A 21,799-nucleotide genomic window follows, 5' to 3' on the forward strand; every position below is an offset into this window, starting at 1 on the left:
GATTTAAAGGTATCCACTGGATCCGAAGGTCGCGGTTCAAATCCGACCTCCTGTTGCCATACTCTTGAGCAGAGTACTTGCTCTGAATTGCTCCAGTAAACATACCCAGCTGTATACATGGGTAACTAACCTACCATTATGAGTCACTTTGGAGAAAAGTGTCAAATAAAGGAGTAAATGTAGATGTAATTTGAACTTTCCCAAAGACAAGAAGTGTGTTCATGTGTTCTTATTTTTCTTGAGCAGTCTTGAGAAGTTTGTTTGGTTTTCTCTCTGAGTTTCCCTCTCTAGTCTGTTGCAGTGGACCTGCTCTTGTTACCACAGCGAGGTTTTTAATACATGGCGAGGACTCCCTGGAGCAGTTATGTTTTTTTGCCTTCATAAAACATCTCTCACCATGTCCCTGTTCACCTTCCATAGCTCCGTTTATCACGCTGACCCTACGTTGTGGGGTCCTGCCATTTATTACGGTGCAGCGCTGCCGCAGCTACGCAGCGAAGGCTTTGCGCTCTAGTTTGCAGCTGTTGTGTCAGATCTCATCTGCGGTGTCTGTCCATTCCTGTAGGAGCTGGAGAAGCAGGTGGATGACCTGAGGGCAGAGGTGGAGCGTGCAAGACAGCGGGAGAACGAGGAGACCGCTGCGTCTCGCACCCAGCTTCAGGAGCTCCGCTCCCTGTGAGTAACCAATCAGTGCTCAGGCATTGTAGGTGATGGGAAGGACTGAGGCCTGATGGCCATCAGATACATTTATTTGCATTACACTTAACCCTGTTACACTTTATTCATTTAGCACATTCTTTTTCTCCGAAGTGACATTCAGTGATTACGTACTAGTATTTCGCCAACTCAGTCGTAGATACACTGTACTGTAGTACCTATAGTCATTTGCCTGTTTCTACACCAGTGTGTTTTCTCTCTCTTACTCTATCACACATACAGAGCAGGCAATTTCAAGTCGCCAATCCACCTGAAACGTTTATTTGTAAACTGTGGGATCTAATGAACATCTAAATGAATTGAACCCATGTTTAAATGCGCAACCCAGGAGCCATGTGGCACCAGCGCTACCTGCTGCGCCGTGTGCTGCTCCGCAAGACACTGGTGATGTAATTTGTGTCGGGGGGAGGAGCGGGCACCTCTTTACAGGGTGATCCAACACTCCCCTGGCTGTTTGCTAAGCTGTACTGTAGTGGGTATGCATCCAGCATGTGTGTGTGCGTCTGGCTGGTAGTCCTGTGCACTGTCGCAACCCAAACACAGCAGAGATGGCACAGCTCTACAGTGTCCTGGGGGATGATCTGCATGATCAGTTGACTGGTTTCTCAAAGTGATCCCAACTGTAAGGCCCCCTGCCTTTGCCCTCCAGGCTGGCTGCCAAAGACGAGGAGGTGCAGACTCTGCGCAAGGCTCTGCGGGAGGCCACGTGGGACACTGCAGAGAAGGAACAGCACATCCAGGTGAGAGGTGGCAGCTACGGCAGGTTGAGCGCTTGAGGGGGGAACGGAGCCACCTTTGACCCTCCCGCCATTTGTTTCTTTGTTTGGGCAGACACTGCAGGAGGAGAGCTCAGTCTTGAGGATCCAGCTGGCGGAGCAGCAGGTACCTTGGCGCTTTTCTTCGCATTCAGCTGTTTGCTTGAGAACCCCGTCTGTGCAGCACGCGCCCACCTTTAGCAGAGCAGCTGGTGTGTCGCACGCAAACAGGACAGGCCTAATGGGGGCGGTCATGTGATGTTAAGCTGTATCTGTATAATTTTGACATGAGGGTAATCTTGTTATGCATGAAATGTTTTAGGTTTTTATGTTGTGATTATATTTTAAATTTGGTTTTCATTTTGATGGGCAAACACGTCATTCGCTACATTCGCTTTATGTTCCACTTGACCAGTTTTTTCACTGACTCGGTCACCTTTGCCAACTGCTTGTTCTCTAGTCAGGGTCACGGAGGTCCAGAGCCTATCCCGGAATCACTCGTGACAAGGCTGGGGGTACACCCTGGACATGAAGCCAGTTCATTGGATTGCAGCCACACGCACGCACACTCACTACCTCATTGTCACGCTACAGGCAACTTAGTGGACAGTTGACCTAAACTGCATGTCTTTAAACTGTGGGAGGAAACCAGTGCACCCAGAAGAAACCCACGCGGGTATAGGGAGAACGTTCGAACTCCACACAGACTGAGCTGAATTTAAACAGCCTAGGTGCTGGCTGCACCCCGATGCTGCCACTTTGCCTTTTGTCCTCAAGATTTTTTATTTACATTAAATATATATAGTGATGCACTGAACTGTTTGGCCGTTCCAGTACTGATCCCTATTCAGTCCAGTCATGTGCATCGACTTACATAAGGGGTATTTGGGTAAGATGGAATTTGGGACATGAACTTGCCATGGTGGGGGTGCCAGATGAAGTTTGAGGAGTTGCCCTTCTGTTGCGTCTTCACACTGTGGACATCACTTAGGGTAAAACCATGTATTAAGCTCATAAGTAATTTGTCTGCTTCCTCAGCAGGTGCAAGCAGAGGGGCCAAGCCAAGAACTTCTGTCAGGGTGGGTACCAGCGCCCTCCTTCCCGGTGTCTGCCGATGTGCTGCTGGAGGACCGCCGCGGCCTGGCAGGCGCTCATGTGTTCCCGCTGTTCTTGTCCCGCAGGCTGCTGGAGAAGGAGGCTCAGCTCTCACACCTGCAGACAGAGCTGGAGGAGCTGAGGGCCTCCCTGGAGCTGCAGCGGAGGAAGAACAACGTAGGTGTCCCACGTTGCTGCTGCGACTGCCGGCCCCTGGCGCTACCCCCGGGGCCTAACCCATCACCATACAGCCCCTTCACATCGCTACCTGTCGTTACTCCTCGCAAACGCTTTCGAGACCGAGACTGTTAGGAACATTACTAATACCTGTTCAGCAGGCTTTACTAGAACTCTGTAACTTCAGTAACAGAGTAACTGCACGGAATTTCGTCTTCCCCTCAACTCGTACTAACGTGATCAGACCCCCAGGCCCCTTCTTTTATTTATTTATTTATTAAATTTTTTAAGCTTCCATAGTGTCACTGTACTTGGAGCGTGCTAGAGTGTATGTGTCTGCAGACACACATACGGTTAGGGTCTCCAGCCTTGTGCAGAACTGAGCTTGGAGGTTGTGTCTGATGCTAAAACTACTTAGTTTGGCCAAGTTGCACTGACTAAGCTGTGGTGCTGGAAATTAGTTTTCTGCCTGCAGACTGATTGTGAGAAATAAGAACTAGGCATTTCTTAGTGTGTAAAAGCAATTGTGATCTTGTGTTGTTGCATGCGTTTTTTTTTTTTTTCCCTGTTCTTTCCTGCTTGTACATCTCACTGCAAGGAATGGGTGTGAAACTTGCACCTTAAGAGCAGTTTGGGATTACGTGAGTCTGCGGGATAGGTGGTCTTCCTAGACTGTGTGTGTGTGTCTGCGCACGCACACCTACATATGTATCATAGCAAGTGGTCATAAACATATGGTCTACAGCAGCGTTACAGTGACGTAAATGATGTTAATGTCTCTGCTCCGCGGCTCCTACAACCATCTTATGTTAAGAAAGGGGAAAAGGGAATATTTGTAAGTATGCAGCTTTTAAAAACAATGTTCAGTATAGATGCATATAGAAATTCACAGGCAGAAGATTGAACTTTGGTTTTATTTCTATTTAAATGGTTGCCTTGGAGTCATCTACAGCCAGCTGGATAAGAACCTTGTTTTTAAATACTGCATAGTCTCTTATGTATGCAGTGTAATTTGTGTGTGTGCGTGCGTGTGTGCGTGTACGCTAGAATGACCGTTGTGGTGATGGTTGGCCCATGGCGACAACTCACAGCTGAACTGAAAATGGTATTTCTCTGAAACCGACCAGGAGCTCCGGGAGAAAAACTGGAGTGCAATGGATGCTCTGTCAGCAACTGAGTCGATGCTTCAGGGGAAACTCAGCAAGACTGCCCAGGTTCGAACTCCACCTCCAGTCTGCTATACGCTAGAATGAAATCTGACGCATCCAGAGGGCAGTGGCCGTGATGAAACGGAGATGTAGCCCCGTGCTGCATACTCATTTCCCATCTGCATGTCAGCTTTGTTTACTGCACATGCCTTAGTCGTGGTGTTCAAACCCACCGTGGACCCTCATCAGCTAACACTTTGCTGCAAAGCCTGTTTAAGGGCGCGGCGCGTGCCCCGTTTTCCGGCAGTTTCTCTCTTGCATGCACAGCTGGGGGAACGTACCGCTGTCAAAGAATGCAACTCATACAATGCGTTTCTATGAGAAAAGCGTCTGCTAAGTGAATAAATATAAATGTGTTCAGCTGTTGAAAAACAAACCCTCCCCCGGTTCTGTACCAAAATGAGTCTAAAGCGTTCAAAGTATAGATGCTAGTCTCTGAAATGAGTATGCAGCTACAGAGTAGATTGAGAATGAGTTCTATTAGACCAGTGCTGTTGTCTAAATCTCCTGATACCATCCCTTGACACAGCCTTCACCTTCGCCCTAACACCAGCATGCCGCCCTCACGCATCCATCTCATTCAGCGATCAGCATCCTCGTTTTTGTACACGCACGGATGCATTGATTAACTGCAAATTAATTATTTTTGATTTTTTTTTAACTTTTCTGCCTTCATCAGATTTCCTGTAATCAGAAATTTTCTAAACAAATTAATCAAAGAATTGAAGTTTGAGAAACTTTTTTTTTTTTTTTTCCCCTTTCCCTGCAGCATCTGTACTCAGTCCGAATGGTGACGGTTTTGTTGTTATGGAAATGACACTACGCCCTAGGGTTTCTGCTCTTCTGCTTAAGATGGGTGTGGGTGTGTGTGTGTGTGTGTGTGTGTTCATGTTCGTGTTCCCGCCATCTAAACCCCAGAGGACGTGATGGACTTTGCCAAGGCAGCAGTCGGTCTTACTGCTCCTTACCGCGGCCCGTATCACACTCAAGACTAGCGTACGTGTGCAGTTGCTCTCGAGGGTATAATCACTCCATTAGCGAAGGCGTTCGGCATCACACTCCTCAACTTGATGTTTACCCGTCATCCCTCGTGACCGTTGCTGAGATTATAAAGAGCGGCGTGTCCTGCCCCTTTGTTGCCGCTCTCTTGTAAAGGTCATATCCTTTTCACAGAATGTGGCAGATCAGACACACCCATGTCAGAGAGGCTTTGGGGAAGCGATCTGTGGCATTTGCAGCAACGCCCCTGCTTTGACTGCCCGAGGTTCTAATGCTGTACTGACTCGTCTGTTTTCGCGCGAACGTCTTCCAGAGCGTTGGCGTTACCTGAAACGAATCGTGGCGCTAACCCAAGAGGATCGTTTATAAGTAGCTTGTGTTCCGCTTGGCTCCCCCCCCCCCGCTCAAGAATTTAGCCTCGACCCAAAAGTGGGAGGAACCGGTGGCCGAATGAGCCCTGTGTCTGGCACTTCGTGTAGAGCACCCAGACTTTGGCGCGTTACCCGGGTCTGTACGAACAAGCACAACCACCCAGGTGTTTGCGATGTGCGTGATACCGTGTTTAATAGCGCACGCTTAATTCCTTGGGTTCTGGGCCGTTTTGAGCTATGCGAGGAGGATCCAGAGGCCCAGGAAAGCAGGTGGAAAAACTAAAAGTAAGGGGAAAAAAAAAAAAAAAGTGCGGTCGTATTAATAACTCGCCTTTTATCCTTCTGCTTTGAAGTCCCTGACTGTGATGCTTTGGAAAAGGAGGAAAAGGAACTCGGTTTTCAGTCGCAGAACTTCTTGAACGCACATGACGATTGCGCTAGTCCTCTTTCAGCCCACGGAGGTGCGCTGGCTCTTCTCATCCTCATGTTGCAGCTTCTTCCTTTTTTTTCCTAAAAGCCTCCGACGTAGTTGTCGGAGCCGATGGAATGGCGCACATCGTGGCACTTTCCCCTCGTCCGTTTTGGGCTTCAAACCTTTTTCTGCCTTTTCCTACCTGATTGGAAAATAGACTGGAGCTAAACACCATAAACTGCGTGACTATACCACCACACCACAAAATAGCACAATTACAAGCTGAATTTCAGTTTTACCAATTGGTTGCAGAATAATTCTGCATATTATGACCAAACTTTTTTGTCCTGCCGTTTTTTGTACGGCTAGACAGTTTTTGCAAAAGGTGGTTTTCTGCTTGGTCCTTTTCACCTTCACTGTTTTTCTCCCCATTTGATTTATTTATCCCCCCCCCCGTTCAGACTTTGTGGGTTTCTTCTATTTGAGCAGTATATTGTTAAGAATACAGTAATGGCATTGCAGGAGACTGAGTTCAGAAACCACTCTCACATGAAAGAAATATTTCTCTTGTATTTATTGAATAGTCAGGCCATTGCTGCAATGCACTGATTTTTTTTTTTTTTTTTAAAAGATAAGTTCTTTGAGTGAGATGGTGGAAATTATGTGCTGCTTGAAGTTGAGATGTATTGATGTATTGGCAGCAAGTCTCCTCAGCCAAGTGCTGCTTCTGTTGTCTGCAGTGATTCGAGCGTGTGTGGCAGCGTGACGTTTGGATCGGTCCTTGCAGGACGCCCGCAGTGGATAGTGCTGTGGGTCACTGAGCCTTCTGCAGTGGGAAGTGAATTATTTCTGCTTGGATGTATTTCCAGTTGGTTACCGTAATTCACTCACTGGTACGAGGTCACTCATCAGTGCAGCTGGCATCTGTAAGCTGTCCGGGTTGGTAGAGGAAGGCATTGCGGTACATTTGACACCGTTGAGTAGCGATGCGTGTTGTACCAGGAGTGAGAGGAAAGTTAAGTGTGTGTGTGTGTGTGTGTGTGTGTGTGTGTGTGTGTGTGTGTGTGCGCGCATGCCTCTTTGATATAGGAAGTAAATGTAAAGAAAGCCTTGACAGCTCCTCCTGCAGGCTGTGAGGGCCTGTAAGGGAAGAGGGCTCTCAAACCTGTTTTGTCTCTTGCAGGAGAGTCAGAAAGCCGTGGAAGCGGCGGAGGCGTCGTGTCGAGAGGTCCTGCACAGACTGCTCCCCAGTGTGCCTCTGCCATCCAGTCAGGTGTGCAGTCTTACTATGGTCTTTTACATTGGAACAGTCCAGTGCCAGTAGAAACTCAGGAAGAGGCAATCGGATGCATAATCGAAATGTTCTCTCTCTAACTCTCACGTGTGCGCGCACACACACACACACACACACACACACACACACACACACACAAACACAGAGCTCCATTCCAGGCTGACACAGCAGAGGGAGCCAATGTTATTGTGGTTGGAGGCACAAATGCGTGAAATGCATAGAGACTGAACGCATCAGAGTCAAATGTGCCCAGGAGATCCTCTTAAAGCATGAACACATCAAAGCAGAACATCGCTCAGTCATGGAGCCCATTTGCAACTGGCTGTGTGTGCCTGAATCTGACAGTCACGTGAAAATGCTTCCATCTCCCGGTGTCTTATCGCACGGGAGCCTCAGATCTGTGTAACGCTCATTTCCATTGCGTCTCTCTTCCCCCCCTACCGCCACAGAACCACCAAGAGTGGCTGCAGAGATTTGAAACCGCAGCCAAGCAAGTCTTTTTGGTAGAGCCAGTTCCAGCTATTGAGTCAGGAGACACCAAGGTGACTATGACTGACATCCTCCTTTCCATACACTATTCCTGTGGATGCTAAGCTTCTCCAATCATGCTGCACTTTTTTTTTCCCCCAGTGCTATTTAAGAACCCATGTTCTTAATTGAACGTTAAAATGCTAAATCCTCAGTATACAGCAGAAGAAATATGCAGTCTTTATAATTTAGTCTCTTTGCTGTCAAAAATACAATTTTCCATTTCCGTGTTAATTATGTCGCAGATGGGGTGAAAAAAAGCCATGGGCTGTGCTTCCGCTTTAGAAGTTAGACTGCAGAAATGGGTTCAGATACTTACATAAGCAAGCTGGGAGTGATTCCTGGTTAAAGTGTAAAAGCCTTTGTTGATGTGGACAGTGATGAACGTTGAGTGGTGCCGCAACTGTTGACGTGTCGCGGTGTGTTTTCATAGTTTGTTTTCATGCGAGTTGTGAACCGAGTAGGTCAAATTTTTTGTATTTACGTGTGCAAGTCTTTCTCCTGGCCGCAGTGCGGTGTTATCTAATTTCAACATTTTTAAAATCATTGAAAGGTTTTTAGCTTTAGCTTGTGATCCAGTTTTTTTTCTGCAGTGCATGTGAGGTTTCCCCCCTCCCTTTGTAGATGTTGGAAGAGAAGCTGAAGGAATCAGAGGAGGCCCAGAAGGTGCTACAGAAGGACTGCGAGACTTACAAAAAAGTGTTGGCAGAGACGGTGAGGCATGCAGCCCTGTGTGTGCGGTTGTTGGGGTGCCCCAAAGGACAGTTCCGGGTGCTTAGTGACATTCTGCCCTTCTCTTCGTAGGAAGGCATCCTGCAGCGGCTCCAGAACAGTGTGGAGCAAGAAGAGTCTCGCTGGAGGGTTAGATTGGAGGTGTCACAGGGCGAACTGAATGAGGTGAGACCAAACATACTGTGGCCAGTTACGAGACAGAGGTGGATGCATGGGTGAGGACTAGGAAAGCAAACATAATGGAGCCGTACCCACTTGGAAGTAGAATTCAAGCTTGCCCAAAATGCAATGATAAACAAAAAAAAAAAAAAAAAAAAACAAGGTGAACATAGAGCACCAAGTCAAGGAGCTTTTTAGTTCTCTATTAGCCCTCTAGAAATGTCCGTCTGTCTTCAGACCGGCTGCCTTCCATTCACTTCCAGCAGCTGGTCTTCATTAAGTTGGAGAATTTTCAGAGAACAGATCCTTGGGTGCCATAGATCCACATTTAAACTTCTTATAGTAATATGACAACTTGGTAACAGGTCATCCTGTGGGTACTTTTTCGATCCAGATGAATCTGAAAGTGGTGACGCTGGAGAGTGAGGTGGATAGGCTCAACTCGGAGGTTGGAGACCTGGAGAACGTGAGTCGCCCTGCCTCCGCGTCCTGCGTTTGTAACACATCCGAGGTTCTACAGTCTGCACCTCTTCTTCAGAGTCAGTTTTGTCAGTCCTCTGCTTTTTGATTCACATTACAGCTAAGGCATGACAAGCAGCACCTGGAATCGGAACTGGAGCGGGCTGAGCGTGAGAGCGCCACCTATGTGACGGAGGTCAGGGAGGTGAGTGCAGGCTTTTCATAATGTGACACTGATGTACACACTTACACGTGCAGTGTAAACGTGATCGCTGGTAACAACATTCCCTGTGGGCAAAAGTGTGACGTGTGTTTTGGCCTTGTGTGTACGTCTATGTGTACCTCCTTACCAGGAGATTTTTTTTTAGCTCCCATACAAGGACATTTTTCTTTTTTCATGACAGACATCTTTAGGGATTGCAATTTTTTTCCATCCTAGCTGGTGCAGTTTTTGGAATGAGGACAGGCACATTGACAATATCCACGATGCATTACGCTCAACATACAGCACTTACAGCCAGTTTATTTTGTTTACATGACTATTGTTTACTTTTCCACCGGAAGTTCTGGCTTTCCCGGAGACTTCAAAGTGTGTAGGGGCATTTCAGCATCAAACACACACTTTGCCTCACCGCTCAAAGTCACTGGCTCGACTCCCAGCCTTCTACCGACACCCAGAAAGGCCCAAATTCTCTCAACTCGCCTGTAATCCTGTTAGGCAGCGTTGCAAGCGGACAGGTGCCGTTGAGGGCCTCCTGTTTGCAGGACACTGGGTGGTTGGCCAGGTGCTCTCCTCCTCTCGCTGCGGCTTACTCCTCCTATACAGCTTTGTTTCTCCCAGCCGGTGCGCCCGCCTAAAACGGTTTCAAACTTCATTTCAGCTCAAAGATCTGTTGACTGAATTGCAGAGCAAACTTGATGGCTCATATACTGAAGCAATCAGACAGAATGAGGAGCTGACTTTGGTAAGCCCTGCTGACTCCTCCTTGCAGAGAGACTGCCGAGGTCTTCTTTATTGGTTCTCCTCGTCCATAACCTCAGAGTGGCTCACACCTCCACAGAAAAGCAACAAAAGCCAACAGCTGAGCTCTCATTTTGTAAAGGGAGCGTTTCTGTCACGCATTCACTCAAGGAGTGTTTCGATAAGAGGTTATGGATGGTGGAGTCCCCTCGTCTCCTGACACGGGTGCGGAAATCCACTAATTTTCACCTTCCCTTTCAAGCACCTTGACGTGCCCTCACGGCTACTAACTTGCTGTAGGGAGAAACAAACACGTCGTGGTGTCACCCTGGCTGGCTGCTGTTTGCATGACAACGCTTCTGCGCTTCGTATGCAGTTGCACACACGGTTCCACGTGCTTCACAACCCTAAGAACATTCACTCTAAGGCCTTTGCGTTCAGCTCTTTCTCACTTAAGTTTGTCTTGTGGATGTTGTCTGAGTTTGTGTGTTTTTAAAACTCTGTCAGTATATTTTTTATGAAATGGCTTTTGCTTTTTTCAGCTGTCGGCAGAGTTGCATGTATGTGACATTGCTCGTTGGCTTTAGATGCTGATATTAATGGGATACATGCATCTCTCACACCGGTTAAGTATTTAACACCAATAAAAGAAAAATAAACGGACAAGGCAGCGATGATCCTTTTGAGATGGTGTGCGATCGGTACAGATGGTAATGGCTGATGAGCTCGCGACTGAAGCGTCGGCAGCACTTAAGCTGTATGAGAGGCTCTAGGTCCTGAAGGCTTTGGCTCTTGCCTTCCAGCTCAAGAGCCAGTTGACAGAGACTCTGTTCAAGCTGGAGACCGAGGAGAAGGAGCGACAGAAGGTGGCCGGAGATCTCTATAAGGTAAGGCAGTGCACCCTTGGCGCCCTCTCCTTGAAACATGTGGTGTGGGGCTAATTCCTCCATGATGAATGTCCCCTTCTCTCTCAGGCTCAGCAGTCGCTCGATCTCATTCAGGCAGAGATCCTGAAGGAGGTGGGGCAAGCTGACCTGATCGAGAACAGCACCATTGCAACACAGAGGGTAAGTGTTGGCGTGTGTGTGTTGGACCGCGAACGTACGAGTTACCACACACAGCACGTGTAGCGCAGCGTATGAAGGACGAATCCAGCAGGCACACATTGAGCGATTTCCCCCGTTTAAAGCACCCTGACAAGTTGAAACTAGATCCATTCGCTGGGTTAGTCGCGATCGAGGTTTTTGCGTGTTTTGCACGTTTGTCGCGATCGCAAAACGAATCCATGTGTCCGCTTCTGCAGCCTTTTCCTCGTTCATCTCTTGTTATGGACAGTTTTTGGCTGATAAAAACATTACTGGATGCCTGCGCCCACCATGCTTGCCTGATGTGGCTCGCGCTGATTTCTGGCCCTTGCCCAACATACCCCAAAATTTAAAATAATGATGAAAGGAACCCGTTTAGATTGGAGTCGGTTCCGGAGATCCAAGCGGCTACGGTGGATCCTGCACGTCAAAGTGGCGCATCATTTACTGCGCTGCTTCTGAAAATGGCAGTACTGCTGGAATAAGTGCGTGGCCAGCCAACGGTACTATTTTGAATGTCTAATTTGTATTCCATTTTAAGATACATTTGCCGTGTTTTCCAGTCAGACGTCGTATGTAAGACTACTCACTCCAGCCATGACCTTAAGCCCCTCTCTGCAAAGCTGCCGGGTCACTTAAAAATGAAGGCTCCCCATCGTCAGCGACACTTTCGTATTAGGGGTGTCTTTTCATGCTTGTAGTGCGAGTGCGGCTTTGGCCATCCTCCTGGGCCCCGCATCTGAGTGCATGCTATGTCCCTCAGGAGGAGATGGACAGAAGGGAGAAGACGACAGCAGGACTGGATGAGACTGTGAGAGAGCTGCAGCAGCTCCTTCAGGCTGTGAACAGGCAGCTCACTAAGGGAAGAGAGGCTGTAAGTGAGCAGCAGAGTGCAGGGCTTCCCCGCTCGACCCCCATGCACGTATGAGCCAACCGCATGTGCGCACGTTGTCTAGGCTCGTGCATTGTATACAACTGCGTCCTTACTCTTATTTGCCAGGACTTTGTACAGGCGGCAGTGATCGAAAAGAAGCTACACGTTTAACCCGAGGTTTTGTTTCAGCTGCTGTGAAACGCAGATGCTGTCAAGTGTCCGGAAACAGAAAAACACATCTGAAGCGGGTCATCTCTCCTCTTTGTTTCAGGATGGGGACAAGTACACAGCAGACGTATAGAGGACACTGGGAAGACCTGCCACCCTGCCCTTAGCCTTACTGCGGTACTTCCCACGTGTCCCCCGTTGCGTCCTGTTCCAGTCTAGTCAGAAACACTGAACCGATCGTCTCGCTCCCGTTTGCTTGTCCCGATGTACCCACCGCACCCGCTGGCCACCTTCTCTCGAATGCTGCCGGGCGGGACGGGGGACAGTTGCCCCGGCTCATTGAACACACTCCAAACAGTAACGCGCTCTTCAGAAGCCAGCCACATTCCCGATGCAACACGCCGAGAGTGACAAGATGCGACCAGAAAACTGCATCATTCAGTGCCCTGTTGATGTCCAACTTCTTCTTTTCAGTTTTAATTCTGTTGTTTCTTAGGGGCTTTTGACAAGGTGGGAGAAAAACAAGGCTCAAGTCTTTAAAAGGGTATTTATGGGTTTAGTCTTTTTGCTATTTCCTTTATTTTCTCTCAAGGTAAAAGGAAATTTTTTCTTGATTTAATTACATAAAGGACCTGCTGATCTACACTACATCTTGCGTCCTCATCTCTGGACCTAAAAGGCAAACACCCTGAAACACCTGACACGTGTGCTAAATCTTTCGGTTTTATTCTTGGGGAGGAAGGGGGGGGGTTGGGTTGGTTTGGTTTTCTGTGGCGGTTGCCATGGAGACGTGGGCCTGGTCTAAATGGAACTGCAACATGGAGGGGTGGCTATGGCCTACAGTTGGAGGCGCAATCCAGACTCTCACAGTAGCTGTTTTTAATCCTACCTTACTACCCAGAAAAGGCCTTTAGTCACTCCTCTTTAGTCAACCCTGCCTTTGTTGCTAATTTCATTAAGAACCTTTTTTTGTAAAACGTAATGGTTATATAAGATTAAAAGGGATGCTTGATAAATATACGGTGTGTTCTTTTATGTGACTGTGATGCGTTCTGCTATTTCTCCCGTCATGTTTGTTAGTCCGACTGCACGTATGATGACTGAGGAAGGACAGAGGCTCGTTGGTGCTCGACTTTGTCGCCACAGGAGGGCGCCGGTGTATAACGCTCCCTCCTCCCTGGTATCGCTGGAGCCCAGCTCATCCTGGAAAGCAAGCCCTCCACGTCAGCCAGACACTTAGCACCTGCAGCCTCAGAGCTGAACGGACAAGCGTGAAATGGAGCGGAGACGAGCAGACAGCGCGGCATGATGGGAATCCTGAGGCATCAGTGGGGAATTCATGGGAAACTTCTCCCAGGCATAGTGTGGGAACCCTGTTTTTCCTTGTGATGCCTGCTGCATATTTTTTGAGGGACGCGAATGAAAAAAATGCGTTTGAAAGGTGCAGAGAGGCCTCGGAGTCTTTCCGGCTTCTCCTTGCCGAACTGCTGCCTTGCTCACTTGCCCGTCCTCTTGCGTTCTCAAGGGTTTCTTCAGACAGTCTTATCCTGGGATCTACAGGGTGGGACCAGCAGCGGCTCTCCGAACTAAGAAAAACAGGAATTGACTCATGACTACGAAGCGCTCCATTGCTGCGCAAGGTTTCCACCTCGCTCATCCTCTGAGCTCTTCGGCGCAGGCTCTTGACTGCCCCAGCACGGCAACGATGGTATTTATAGCAAAGTGCGCAGGCAGGGTTTTTATAGTTAATGAGGGCCTATTTTCAGGGCGCCATCTTAATGTCACCTTCTCCCTAAGTGTGGGTGGAGATGCGCTACGCTGACAGACCGAGTGGATACGTCTGCTGGCAGCTAGTGGCTTGCGTTCGTTATTCACGCTGTTGAGACCTCGGATCCTAACTGGTGCCACTTGGTCGGAAAGGGGTGTCTCTCTTATGGGAAATGGTGATATACAGCGGGTTGAATGAATTGATTGAAAAAAGGTAATTGAAGCAATGAGACTCACAATGGTAAGCTACCTCTGAAGAGGAATGGCACGTGTTCGTAACTCCGGTTCATCTGCGTTTCCCTGCCACCTCAGCAATTTAATTCAATACTTGTGCTTCGATACTCGGGTTGCCGGGCGCATACAGGGAGGAATGCCTACGCATGCATTAGTCCAGCAGGACGACGCCTGGAGGATGTTGGTCTCGTGTATCGGCGATCGAAGGAAGTCCAGCACTGGTGGTGTTGCTGCGATGCCACGAAGAATGATAAGGATGTTGTCCAAAAGGAACGCGTGGTTATGTTTCCCTTCCTTTTAGTGGTGGGAGAAGTGTGATAAGTCACTTAAGGGTTGACGCTGGTACGTGTCCATGATGTTCTGTGTTACCAGACGTGACCGGGAACATGTGTCTGTGAGAAACGCCCTCAAATGAGAGCTGAGATGTCTAGAAGCGAGAGGAATGGCCCTCAAGGGAGTATAACGTGCGAGAGCCAGGTAGGGGTTCCTCTGTGGGAGCGATGGGCCGTCAATCTTCTGGCAGCTGGAGGAGGGGGAGGGGGATCACTGTTGTTACCAGAACATTCAGGGTTGTTCCCCCAAATACTGTAGGAGTGTGATTTTTGCTTTGGCCTTGAAGTTTCTCCACTGAGCTGGAGTGAGATGCTGCACCTTCACTTTTTCCACAGCTGGCCGCCCATCAGACATCAGTGGCAGAAGTGCAGTGCAGTCCAGCGCTGTCTGCTGTAAACGCCCTGTTGATGCCACTACCGTATTCCACTCCCCACCGCCGTTTCCTGTAGGAGATGACTTTCTCCCCCCAGCGCCGCCGGAGTTCAGAAACAAGGGGCAGCAGCAGGGCACGCGAGCACAGGCGCTCTGGTCAGCAGATACACTCTCTCCCAGCACCGGCTCAGCAAATTCCATGCATTCTGCAGGCCGTCATGCTGCAGTCAGTTGACCGTTGGCCAGACTCTGCCACCCTGCGGCTATGATACCAGAACCAGCCCCACCAGAAGAACAAACCTGCCGTACCTCGCTCCCCTCCCGGTTCATTGTCTTCAACCCTCAGAGATGTTGATTAATGCGCATTAGAATAAATGTAAGTGGTTATTATTTGAGTACCTGAGAAGGAGGGAGGAGTATTGATGGTTTTGTAGGAGTGGACATTTACTCTGGAAGGGGTGTTAGTTTTGGCACTGACATTTATAGGGGGCCGCGTGACGGTCTAGCCCTGCTGACCGTCGCCCTGCAGGTCAATCGGAGGACCATTCCACACCTGAGTTTAAATCCCACCTCCTGCTTGTACCAAGACGCTCGGTGAGCTTTTCCACGGGATCCGTCTGAACGCAGGAGCTCACAATAACCCCTTCCCGTACAGCGTTAGTAACTTGATCCCCCAGCCGAATGTTCTTTCCTCAGCTGTTTCACCCTCGGGCCCAGATTTGCAGTCGAGTTGGACGCGGGAGCGCTGGCCCGCTGCAACGAGTGCCTCGGTTCAAACAAGCCGGGACTCTGACTCCTTACTCGCCGTCTTAGGCTGCAAGGAGGATTTCGGGTCTTTGGCATCCTGGGCAAGTCCAGCTGTGTTTAGTCCTTGTCCCTAGGACCCAGGTTCAAATCCCACATCCTGCTCCAGGACCCTTGACAGAGGTACCTACACTGAATCGATAGAGTACAAATGACTGACCATTACATTTATTCAGCTGATGCTCATCTCCAAGGTGATTTACAATTGTTTACCTATTTATACAGCTGGGTAATTTTCACTAGAGCACTTTAAGATAAGTAACTTGGTCAATGGTTCTTGTCAAGTGGAGGAATCAAACCTGCAACCTTTGGGTCTGAAGGCAGTAGCTCTAACCACCATGCTAGCAGCGGTCCCTGCTATGGCCATATAAAATGTGATGTCATAAGCGTTGTGGTTAGAAATGAACTGTTCACCGTGGAGCGCGGCAGCATGTAAACTGTTTCTCGACCGGGGCGGAAATTCAACAGGGCGTCCATCCTAGGGCTGGCAAGTGCTGCATCACAACTTCCTGCAATTAGGGAACTGGAGGAGAATTTTGGATTGTGTGTGTGTGTGTGTGTGTGTGTGTGTGTGTGTGTATATATATATAATATAATATAATATAAAAAAAAAAAAAAACAGAGAGAGAAGGGAAGGAGGGGGCAGTAAGGACAGCTCTGTTGAAACCAAATTGGAGTTTTGGACCTTCTCTAACATAGCAATTGAGGAGTGAGGACTATAATAAAGGTGGTGCAGGGATCGCCCAACCTCACCCCACCCCTCTGCACATGATCCAGTGGTTCTGTACGTGTGTGTGTGTTTTTTTTTTTTCAGGCGCCGCACCCAGGGCCACACACTCAGACACAGTAATTTTTTCAGCTCCTATGTCAATGGGCCCTTGTCTCGCTGATACAATGTGAACGGATGGGTCAGCGGAGACATGCACACACACACTCCTTTGTAACGTGACACAAAAACAAGCGAGCACACGACGCACCAACCTTCTGGTGGTGACAAAAAACCTTTGTTCGCTGATACAAATGGATGCGTGTGTACTATAGCGCACACCACCCCACGCGTGTCCCCGCTCAGCTACAGCGAACGGTGATGAGATGTGTGTATCGCTCAGCGCACCAGTCAAAGGCTGCGGTGTGGACGATGGCCCGAAGCCTCGAACCAACCAACCGGACCTGCGGTACATGAAGCCACTTCTCCTGCCCTCCTCATGGAAGGAACAGGTGGTAGCATTGGCGTTAGATGTGCTGCCTTTGACCCAACAGGTCGCAGGTTTCAAACCCACCTCCAGCTGTAGTACCTTTGAGCAAGGTACTTTCCCTAAATTACTCTAGTAAAATTACCCAGCCGTATAAATGGGTAATAATTGTAGGTCTCTCAATGCTATTAGTCACCTCGGAGAAAAGTGTGAGCTAAACAAACGTAAATGAGGGCGGTCGCCAGTCCCTTCTCAAAGATACAACTGAGTTTCCCCTCCTGGGACTTGAACCTCCTACCTTTTAGGGTTACCCTGCTTCGTGGAGATTCCTAAAAGCTGTTACTCACATTGGGACAGGCTATTACGTGGTTTTGATACGTTTATCCATTTAGCACACCTTGCTCTTAAGCCACTTACAGGGTTTATTGACTCGTATTGACTCGTACACTACGGTAAACTGCCTGCAGTGATTCGCTCATCTGTACACTTCGGAGAACAGCAAGGGCTCTTGTGGCCGCTATAGTAAAATAAGTGCTTCGAAGTCCCCCCGAAGAGGATAGATATATACAGTGTATCCAGAGAGGCCCACATCCACCTCGTAGTTATGGCTCATGATCGATTCAGATTTAAAACAAAAGAGAAAACAATATTAGAACTGGAAGATACGTAAAGGAGCAATTTAGGGCTAGAAAGGGAGTCGAACCGAGGTGGGTCTTGGCACCGCTGCCCACAAAGATAGGTGCACGACGAATTATACAGGAGGGGAACTCTTCGGGGAGGTGCGGTGGCGCAGCGGGTTTGGCTGAGACCTGCTCTCTGGTGGGTCTGGGGTTCGGGTCCCGCTTGGGATGCCTTGTGATGGACTGGCGTCCCATCCTGGGTGTGTCCCCTTCCCCTCCAGCCCTACGTCCTGTGTTGCTCGGTTAGGCTCCGGCTCGCTGTAATCCCACTCAAGACAAGCGGCTTCAGACTGTGTGTGTGAAAACTCTTAAATAGAAATATTTTTGAGATGCTAATCAGGGTTTTTCCCCACGTTAACTTTTCAGAGCTTTCCGCAACAGCAGAGCAGTGTAACACACACGCGCTAGGTGGAAACCCACAGGAACATACGAACTCCACGTAGACCAAGCAGGGATCGAACCTACATTCGGTCACACAGCACGGGCCCTGTGAGACACCAGCACGACCTGCTGCACCGCTGTGCCACCTTGATAATATATTCAAAGTGATTTACATTTTTCGCAATCACACATATTACTGCTAGTCAGAATAAACAGCTTGTTCAAGAATTTAGCAGTGTGACCTAAACCAGCTGCCTTCTAACTACCTTCTCAGCTGTGCCCTTAACCGCAAAGCTGCCTACTGGCCTGGGAAACACCTTAATCAATGCTCTTCTCTGCACCCATCGCGAGTTGCACGGCACCCTATGTTCGTTTGCATCTTCCAAACGTCTCTATTCGTCAGGATTAACAAGCGGCTCAAACGTGACAAGCTCTCTGCCCGCCACATTCGTACCCTCAGACTTCAGGGTGCACGTGCTCGGTGTGCTCCAGAGGGACGCTAGTTTGAGGCCCACTTGCTGCCGGTGCTGGGCTTTCCACTGTGTGGGAGGTCTGGGCCTGAGAACACAGGGTGGGGGGGCTGTCGTAGCCGCACCCCCTGCCCCGCTCCCCCAGTGTGCTTTCTAGAGGAGAAGGAAGAGGGAGTGGAACCGCGCCCGCAGACACCAAACACTGGAGCGAGCCCAGGCCCAGACCCCAGCACATCACGCCCCTGCACCTGCTCTCAATCGGGACAGTGTGAGCACAAGCGTCTTTGATCTCTGATCCCTTTTGCCACGGGGAGAGGGGTTGGGGGGGCAGGAAGTGGAGTCTTTTCAACAGGCTTTCCCTGTGTCAGCTAGTTGAAGAGAAAGAAAGAGGGTTGACAGAAGAGGCCTGGCTCCTCCCACTTGGGCAAAGCCAGGAAGGGGCGGGGTGATGGGGAGGGTGGGGCTCTGATAATTTGCATAAAAGGGCCAGGAACGCTCACGAATGGGTCGAGAACAGAACTGAGCTGTCGATCCCTGCTACCTGTAACTTTACCACGTATAACAGCTTCATCCGTAATCGTGAGGACAAAGGGGTTTTCTTCTGCTTTTTGGTGAACGATCGGAAGAACTTCTGAAGCTGCGCACGGACCCAAACTAACCCTGCTGTGGGTCCCATCCGGTTTCCACAAATTGTAGGTTCTCGGCAGCATTGCATCCTTTCTGTACGGTAAAGGGCCGGTTAGGAAAGCAGCCCCAGCGGTCGAACCCCTTGGGGCACGTCTAAGTCTCGCCGAATGAGCTGTCCAAACATGATGGTTCTGCTGGATTTTGTGCGTCTACAGTGTAGAGGGTCTACTCGTCCCCTTCTGCACAAGCGCCAGCTCCGTAGAAGAGTTTTCACAGCAGTCTGCGTCAGTCAATATCCCAAAGGCTGACTGAGACAGAGCCACTGTGTGCCAGAGAGCGAGTCCAAGAGCGATGCGGTTGTGAAAGAAAAGCCTGCATTGTTTACCAACGTTTACATTGGAGAGATCACACGTTACAAACACTTGCATCATAGCATTTCGTTCATCTCAAGAAAGACGTGCAGGATCGTTCTCCGTGCCGTGCTGCTGTTTAACTTTTTGACGTTTCGAACCTTTTCGATTCGCGAAGCACGGGCCGCGCTCTCCCAAACCCTCCTTAGTCCCAACACAGGGAGGAGAGTCAAAAGTGTTGAGCTTTCGGCGAACTCTAGCTGCACGGGGTCTCCTGCAGCGTGTAAAGGAAACACGTGGTTCACACCCCCAGAAAGCCCTTCGCACTCTAGTGAAAGGTATCGTGGACAATGGAGCCTGAGGGAACCGAAATCTAAAGACTAGAGGTACAAGTCCCAGGGACGATCCTGCTATCGTACTGCTGCCAGAAATTCCTAACTTGTCACACCCCAAGAAGAAAACATCGAGCAGTATAAATGGGTCAACTGTACATTTCATTGAAAAAAAAACCACTGGTTAAACGACAACAACGATGAGAGATCAAGGGAAGTCTAAATCCTGACACGTGCTCCTCATCCAGTTGGTACCATCTGTAGCCTTGCACTGTATGGCAAAGCATAGCAAGAGTGAGTGTGTGAATTAATGAATAATAATAATAAAAATAAACACAATGAGAGGCCTTGCTTGGGGTGCCTTGCGATGGACTGGTGCCTCGTTTCAGGGTGCGTCCCTCCCCCTTCAGCCTTGCGCCCTGTGCTGCCGGGTTAGGCTCCGGCTCGCCACGACCCCACTCAGGACAAGCAGTTGTAGACATTAGTTGGTATAACAATAATAATAATCGGGCCAGCATGTAGCATAATGGTTAGAGCTGCTGCTGGACCCAAAGGTTGCAGGTTAGAATCCCTCATCCAACTGTTGTACCCTAGAGCAAGGTACTCACCCTAAATTGCTCCAGTACAATTACCCAGCTGTACGTATACACACACACACAGAGTCTGAAGTTGTTTGTTCTCAGCAGGGTCACAGTGAGCCAGAAATACTGGGTACAAGGGGACAAACCCAGGACAGGGCACCACCCCGTCACAAGACACCTCAAACAGGACTCGAACCCCAGACCTGTCAGAGAACAGGCAGCAGCCAAACCTGCTGTGCCACCACACCCCTTACCCTGCTGTATAAATAAGTGTAAGTAGTTTAATATCGTAAGTTGCTTTGGAGAGAAGCATCAGCTAAATGACTAAATGTAAACGTACCCTAAAAATGCTCAAGTAAAATTACCCAGCTGTATAAATGGGTAAATACTGTAAGTAGCGTAACACTGTAAGTTGCTTTCCAGAAAAGTGTCAGTTTAATGAATAAATGTAAAATAATAATAGTTATTAGTAGTAGTATTATTTTTTTATTGAAAATAATGACTGCTTTTAAAGAAAACCAAGTCTGTCTCCTTGGGATGTGATCCAAATGCAAAATAGGAGAAATCTTTTGTGTATTGTGTGCATTATAGCATTTTTTGACTCTATGAACAGCACAGGGTCACAGTAACATAGAGGTAGAGCCAGTACACAGAGAAAAAGCTGAATTGTCCACATACAAAGAGCGACAGATGAGGGTCAAAAGGTTATTCATCCCAGGTATGATCACGTGGCCCTTTCTAATAACTTCCAGAAGGGTGCCCAAATATTCCAGAACTGATTGGCATCACCATGCAAACCAAATGTCAGTTTTTCAAGCGGGAGAAATATAAACACTTCAGTTATCCGTAGAGGAATAGAGAGGAAATTTCTCGTGTAGACCTGCAGACAACATTAAAATACAAAAATATTTAATTGCGTTTAGGGTTCCGATGAGGGGTGCGGTGGCGCAGCGGGTTTGGCTGGGTCCTGCACTCTGCTGGGTCTGGGGTTCGAGTCCTGCTTGGGGTGCCTTGTGATGGACTGGTGTCCCGTTGTGGGTGTGTCCCCTCCCCCTCCAGCCTTGCACCCTGTGTTGCTGGGTTAGGCTCTGGTTTGCCCTGACCTCACTTGGGACAAGTGGTTTCTGTGTGTGTGTGTGTGTGTGTGTGTGTGTGTGTGTGTGTGTGTGTGTGTGTGTGTGTGTGTGTAAAGGGTTCAGTAGTCATGTGAAGAGCAGCACTGCTTGTCAGGGGGGTGCGGTGGCGCAGTGGGTTGGACCACAGTCCTGCTCTCCGGTGGGTCTGGGGTTCGAGTCCCGCTTGGGGTACCTTGCGACGGACTGGCGTCCCATCCTGGGTGTGTCCCCTTCCCCCTCAGGCCTTACGCCCTGTGTTGCCGGGTAGGCTCCGGTTCCCCGTGACCCTGTACGGGACAAGCGGTTCTGAAAATGTGTGTGTGTGTTGATGAAGGACACCAATTAAATTATGCTGTATTCAAGGTGGCAGAGTGGATGCTGGGGTTAGTATTCAAACAAACGGACAAGAGTCATTATGCAGAGCTGAAGGAAAAGTGAGACTGACTGTTTATAGCTGTGGGCGCTGTTAGGAGAAGGGCTGTGCACCTATGGGGACGATGGCTGTCCTGCAAGTGTCCTTCTGCTTTCACACTGACTTTTTTGTGTGTGTGTGTGTGTGTGTGTGT

General features: G+C 49.0%; 1 protein-coding gene across 7 annotated transcripts in view; it reads left to right on the forward strand.

The window, feature by feature from the left end:
• LOC108941484 (kinectin-like) overlaps nt 1–12,215 on the forward strand; it is a 30,228-nt gene extending 18,013 nt beyond the window's left edge. For 3 of the 7 annotated variants that reach the window (XM_018764176.2, XM_018764177.2, XM_018764182.2), the window contains 17 exons: nt 566–675; nt 1,367–1,457; nt 1,549–1,599; nt 2,511–2,551; nt 2,654–2,744; nt 3,872–3,958; nt 6,918–7,007; nt 7,478–7,570; nt 8,181–8,270; nt 8,361–8,453; nt 8,842–8,913; nt 9,028–9,111; nt 9,788–9,871; nt 10,671–10,754; nt 10,842–10,934; nt 11,716–11,826; nt 12,098–12,215. In XM_018764176.2, the coding sequence (XP_018619692.2) occupies nt 566–675; nt 1,367–1,457; nt 1,549–1,599; nt 2,511–2,551; nt 2,654–2,744; nt 3,872–3,958; nt 6,918–7,007; nt 7,478–7,570; nt 8,181–8,270; nt 8,361–8,453; nt 8,842–8,913; nt 9,028–9,111; nt 9,788–9,871; nt 10,671–10,754; nt 10,842–10,934; nt 11,716–11,826; nt 12,098–12,127 (1,395 nt within the window). In that variant the 3' untranslated portion in view covers nt 12,128–12,215. The remainder of the gene's footprint in view (nt 1–565; nt 676–1,366; nt 1,458–1,548; nt 1,600–2,510; nt 2,552–2,653; nt 2,745–3,871; nt 3,959–6,917; nt 7,008–7,477; nt 7,571–8,180; nt 8,271–8,360; nt 8,454–8,841; nt 8,914–9,027; nt 9,112–9,787; nt 9,872–10,670; nt 10,755–10,841; nt 10,935–11,715; nt 11,827–12,097) is intronic. The other 4 variants (XM_018764179.2, XM_018764183.2, XM_018764181.2 and 1 more) reach the window with 3 other exon arrangements.
• Nucleotides 12,216–21,799: the final 9,584 nt, after the last annotated feature.

Source organism: Scleropages formosus, chromosome 15 (genome assembly GCF_900964775.1).
Source record: "Scleropages formosus chromosome 15, fSclFor1.1, whole genome shotgun sequence".
NCBI lineage: Eukaryota > Metazoa > Chordata > Actinopteri > Osteoglossiformes > Osteoglossidae > Scleropages > Scleropages formosus.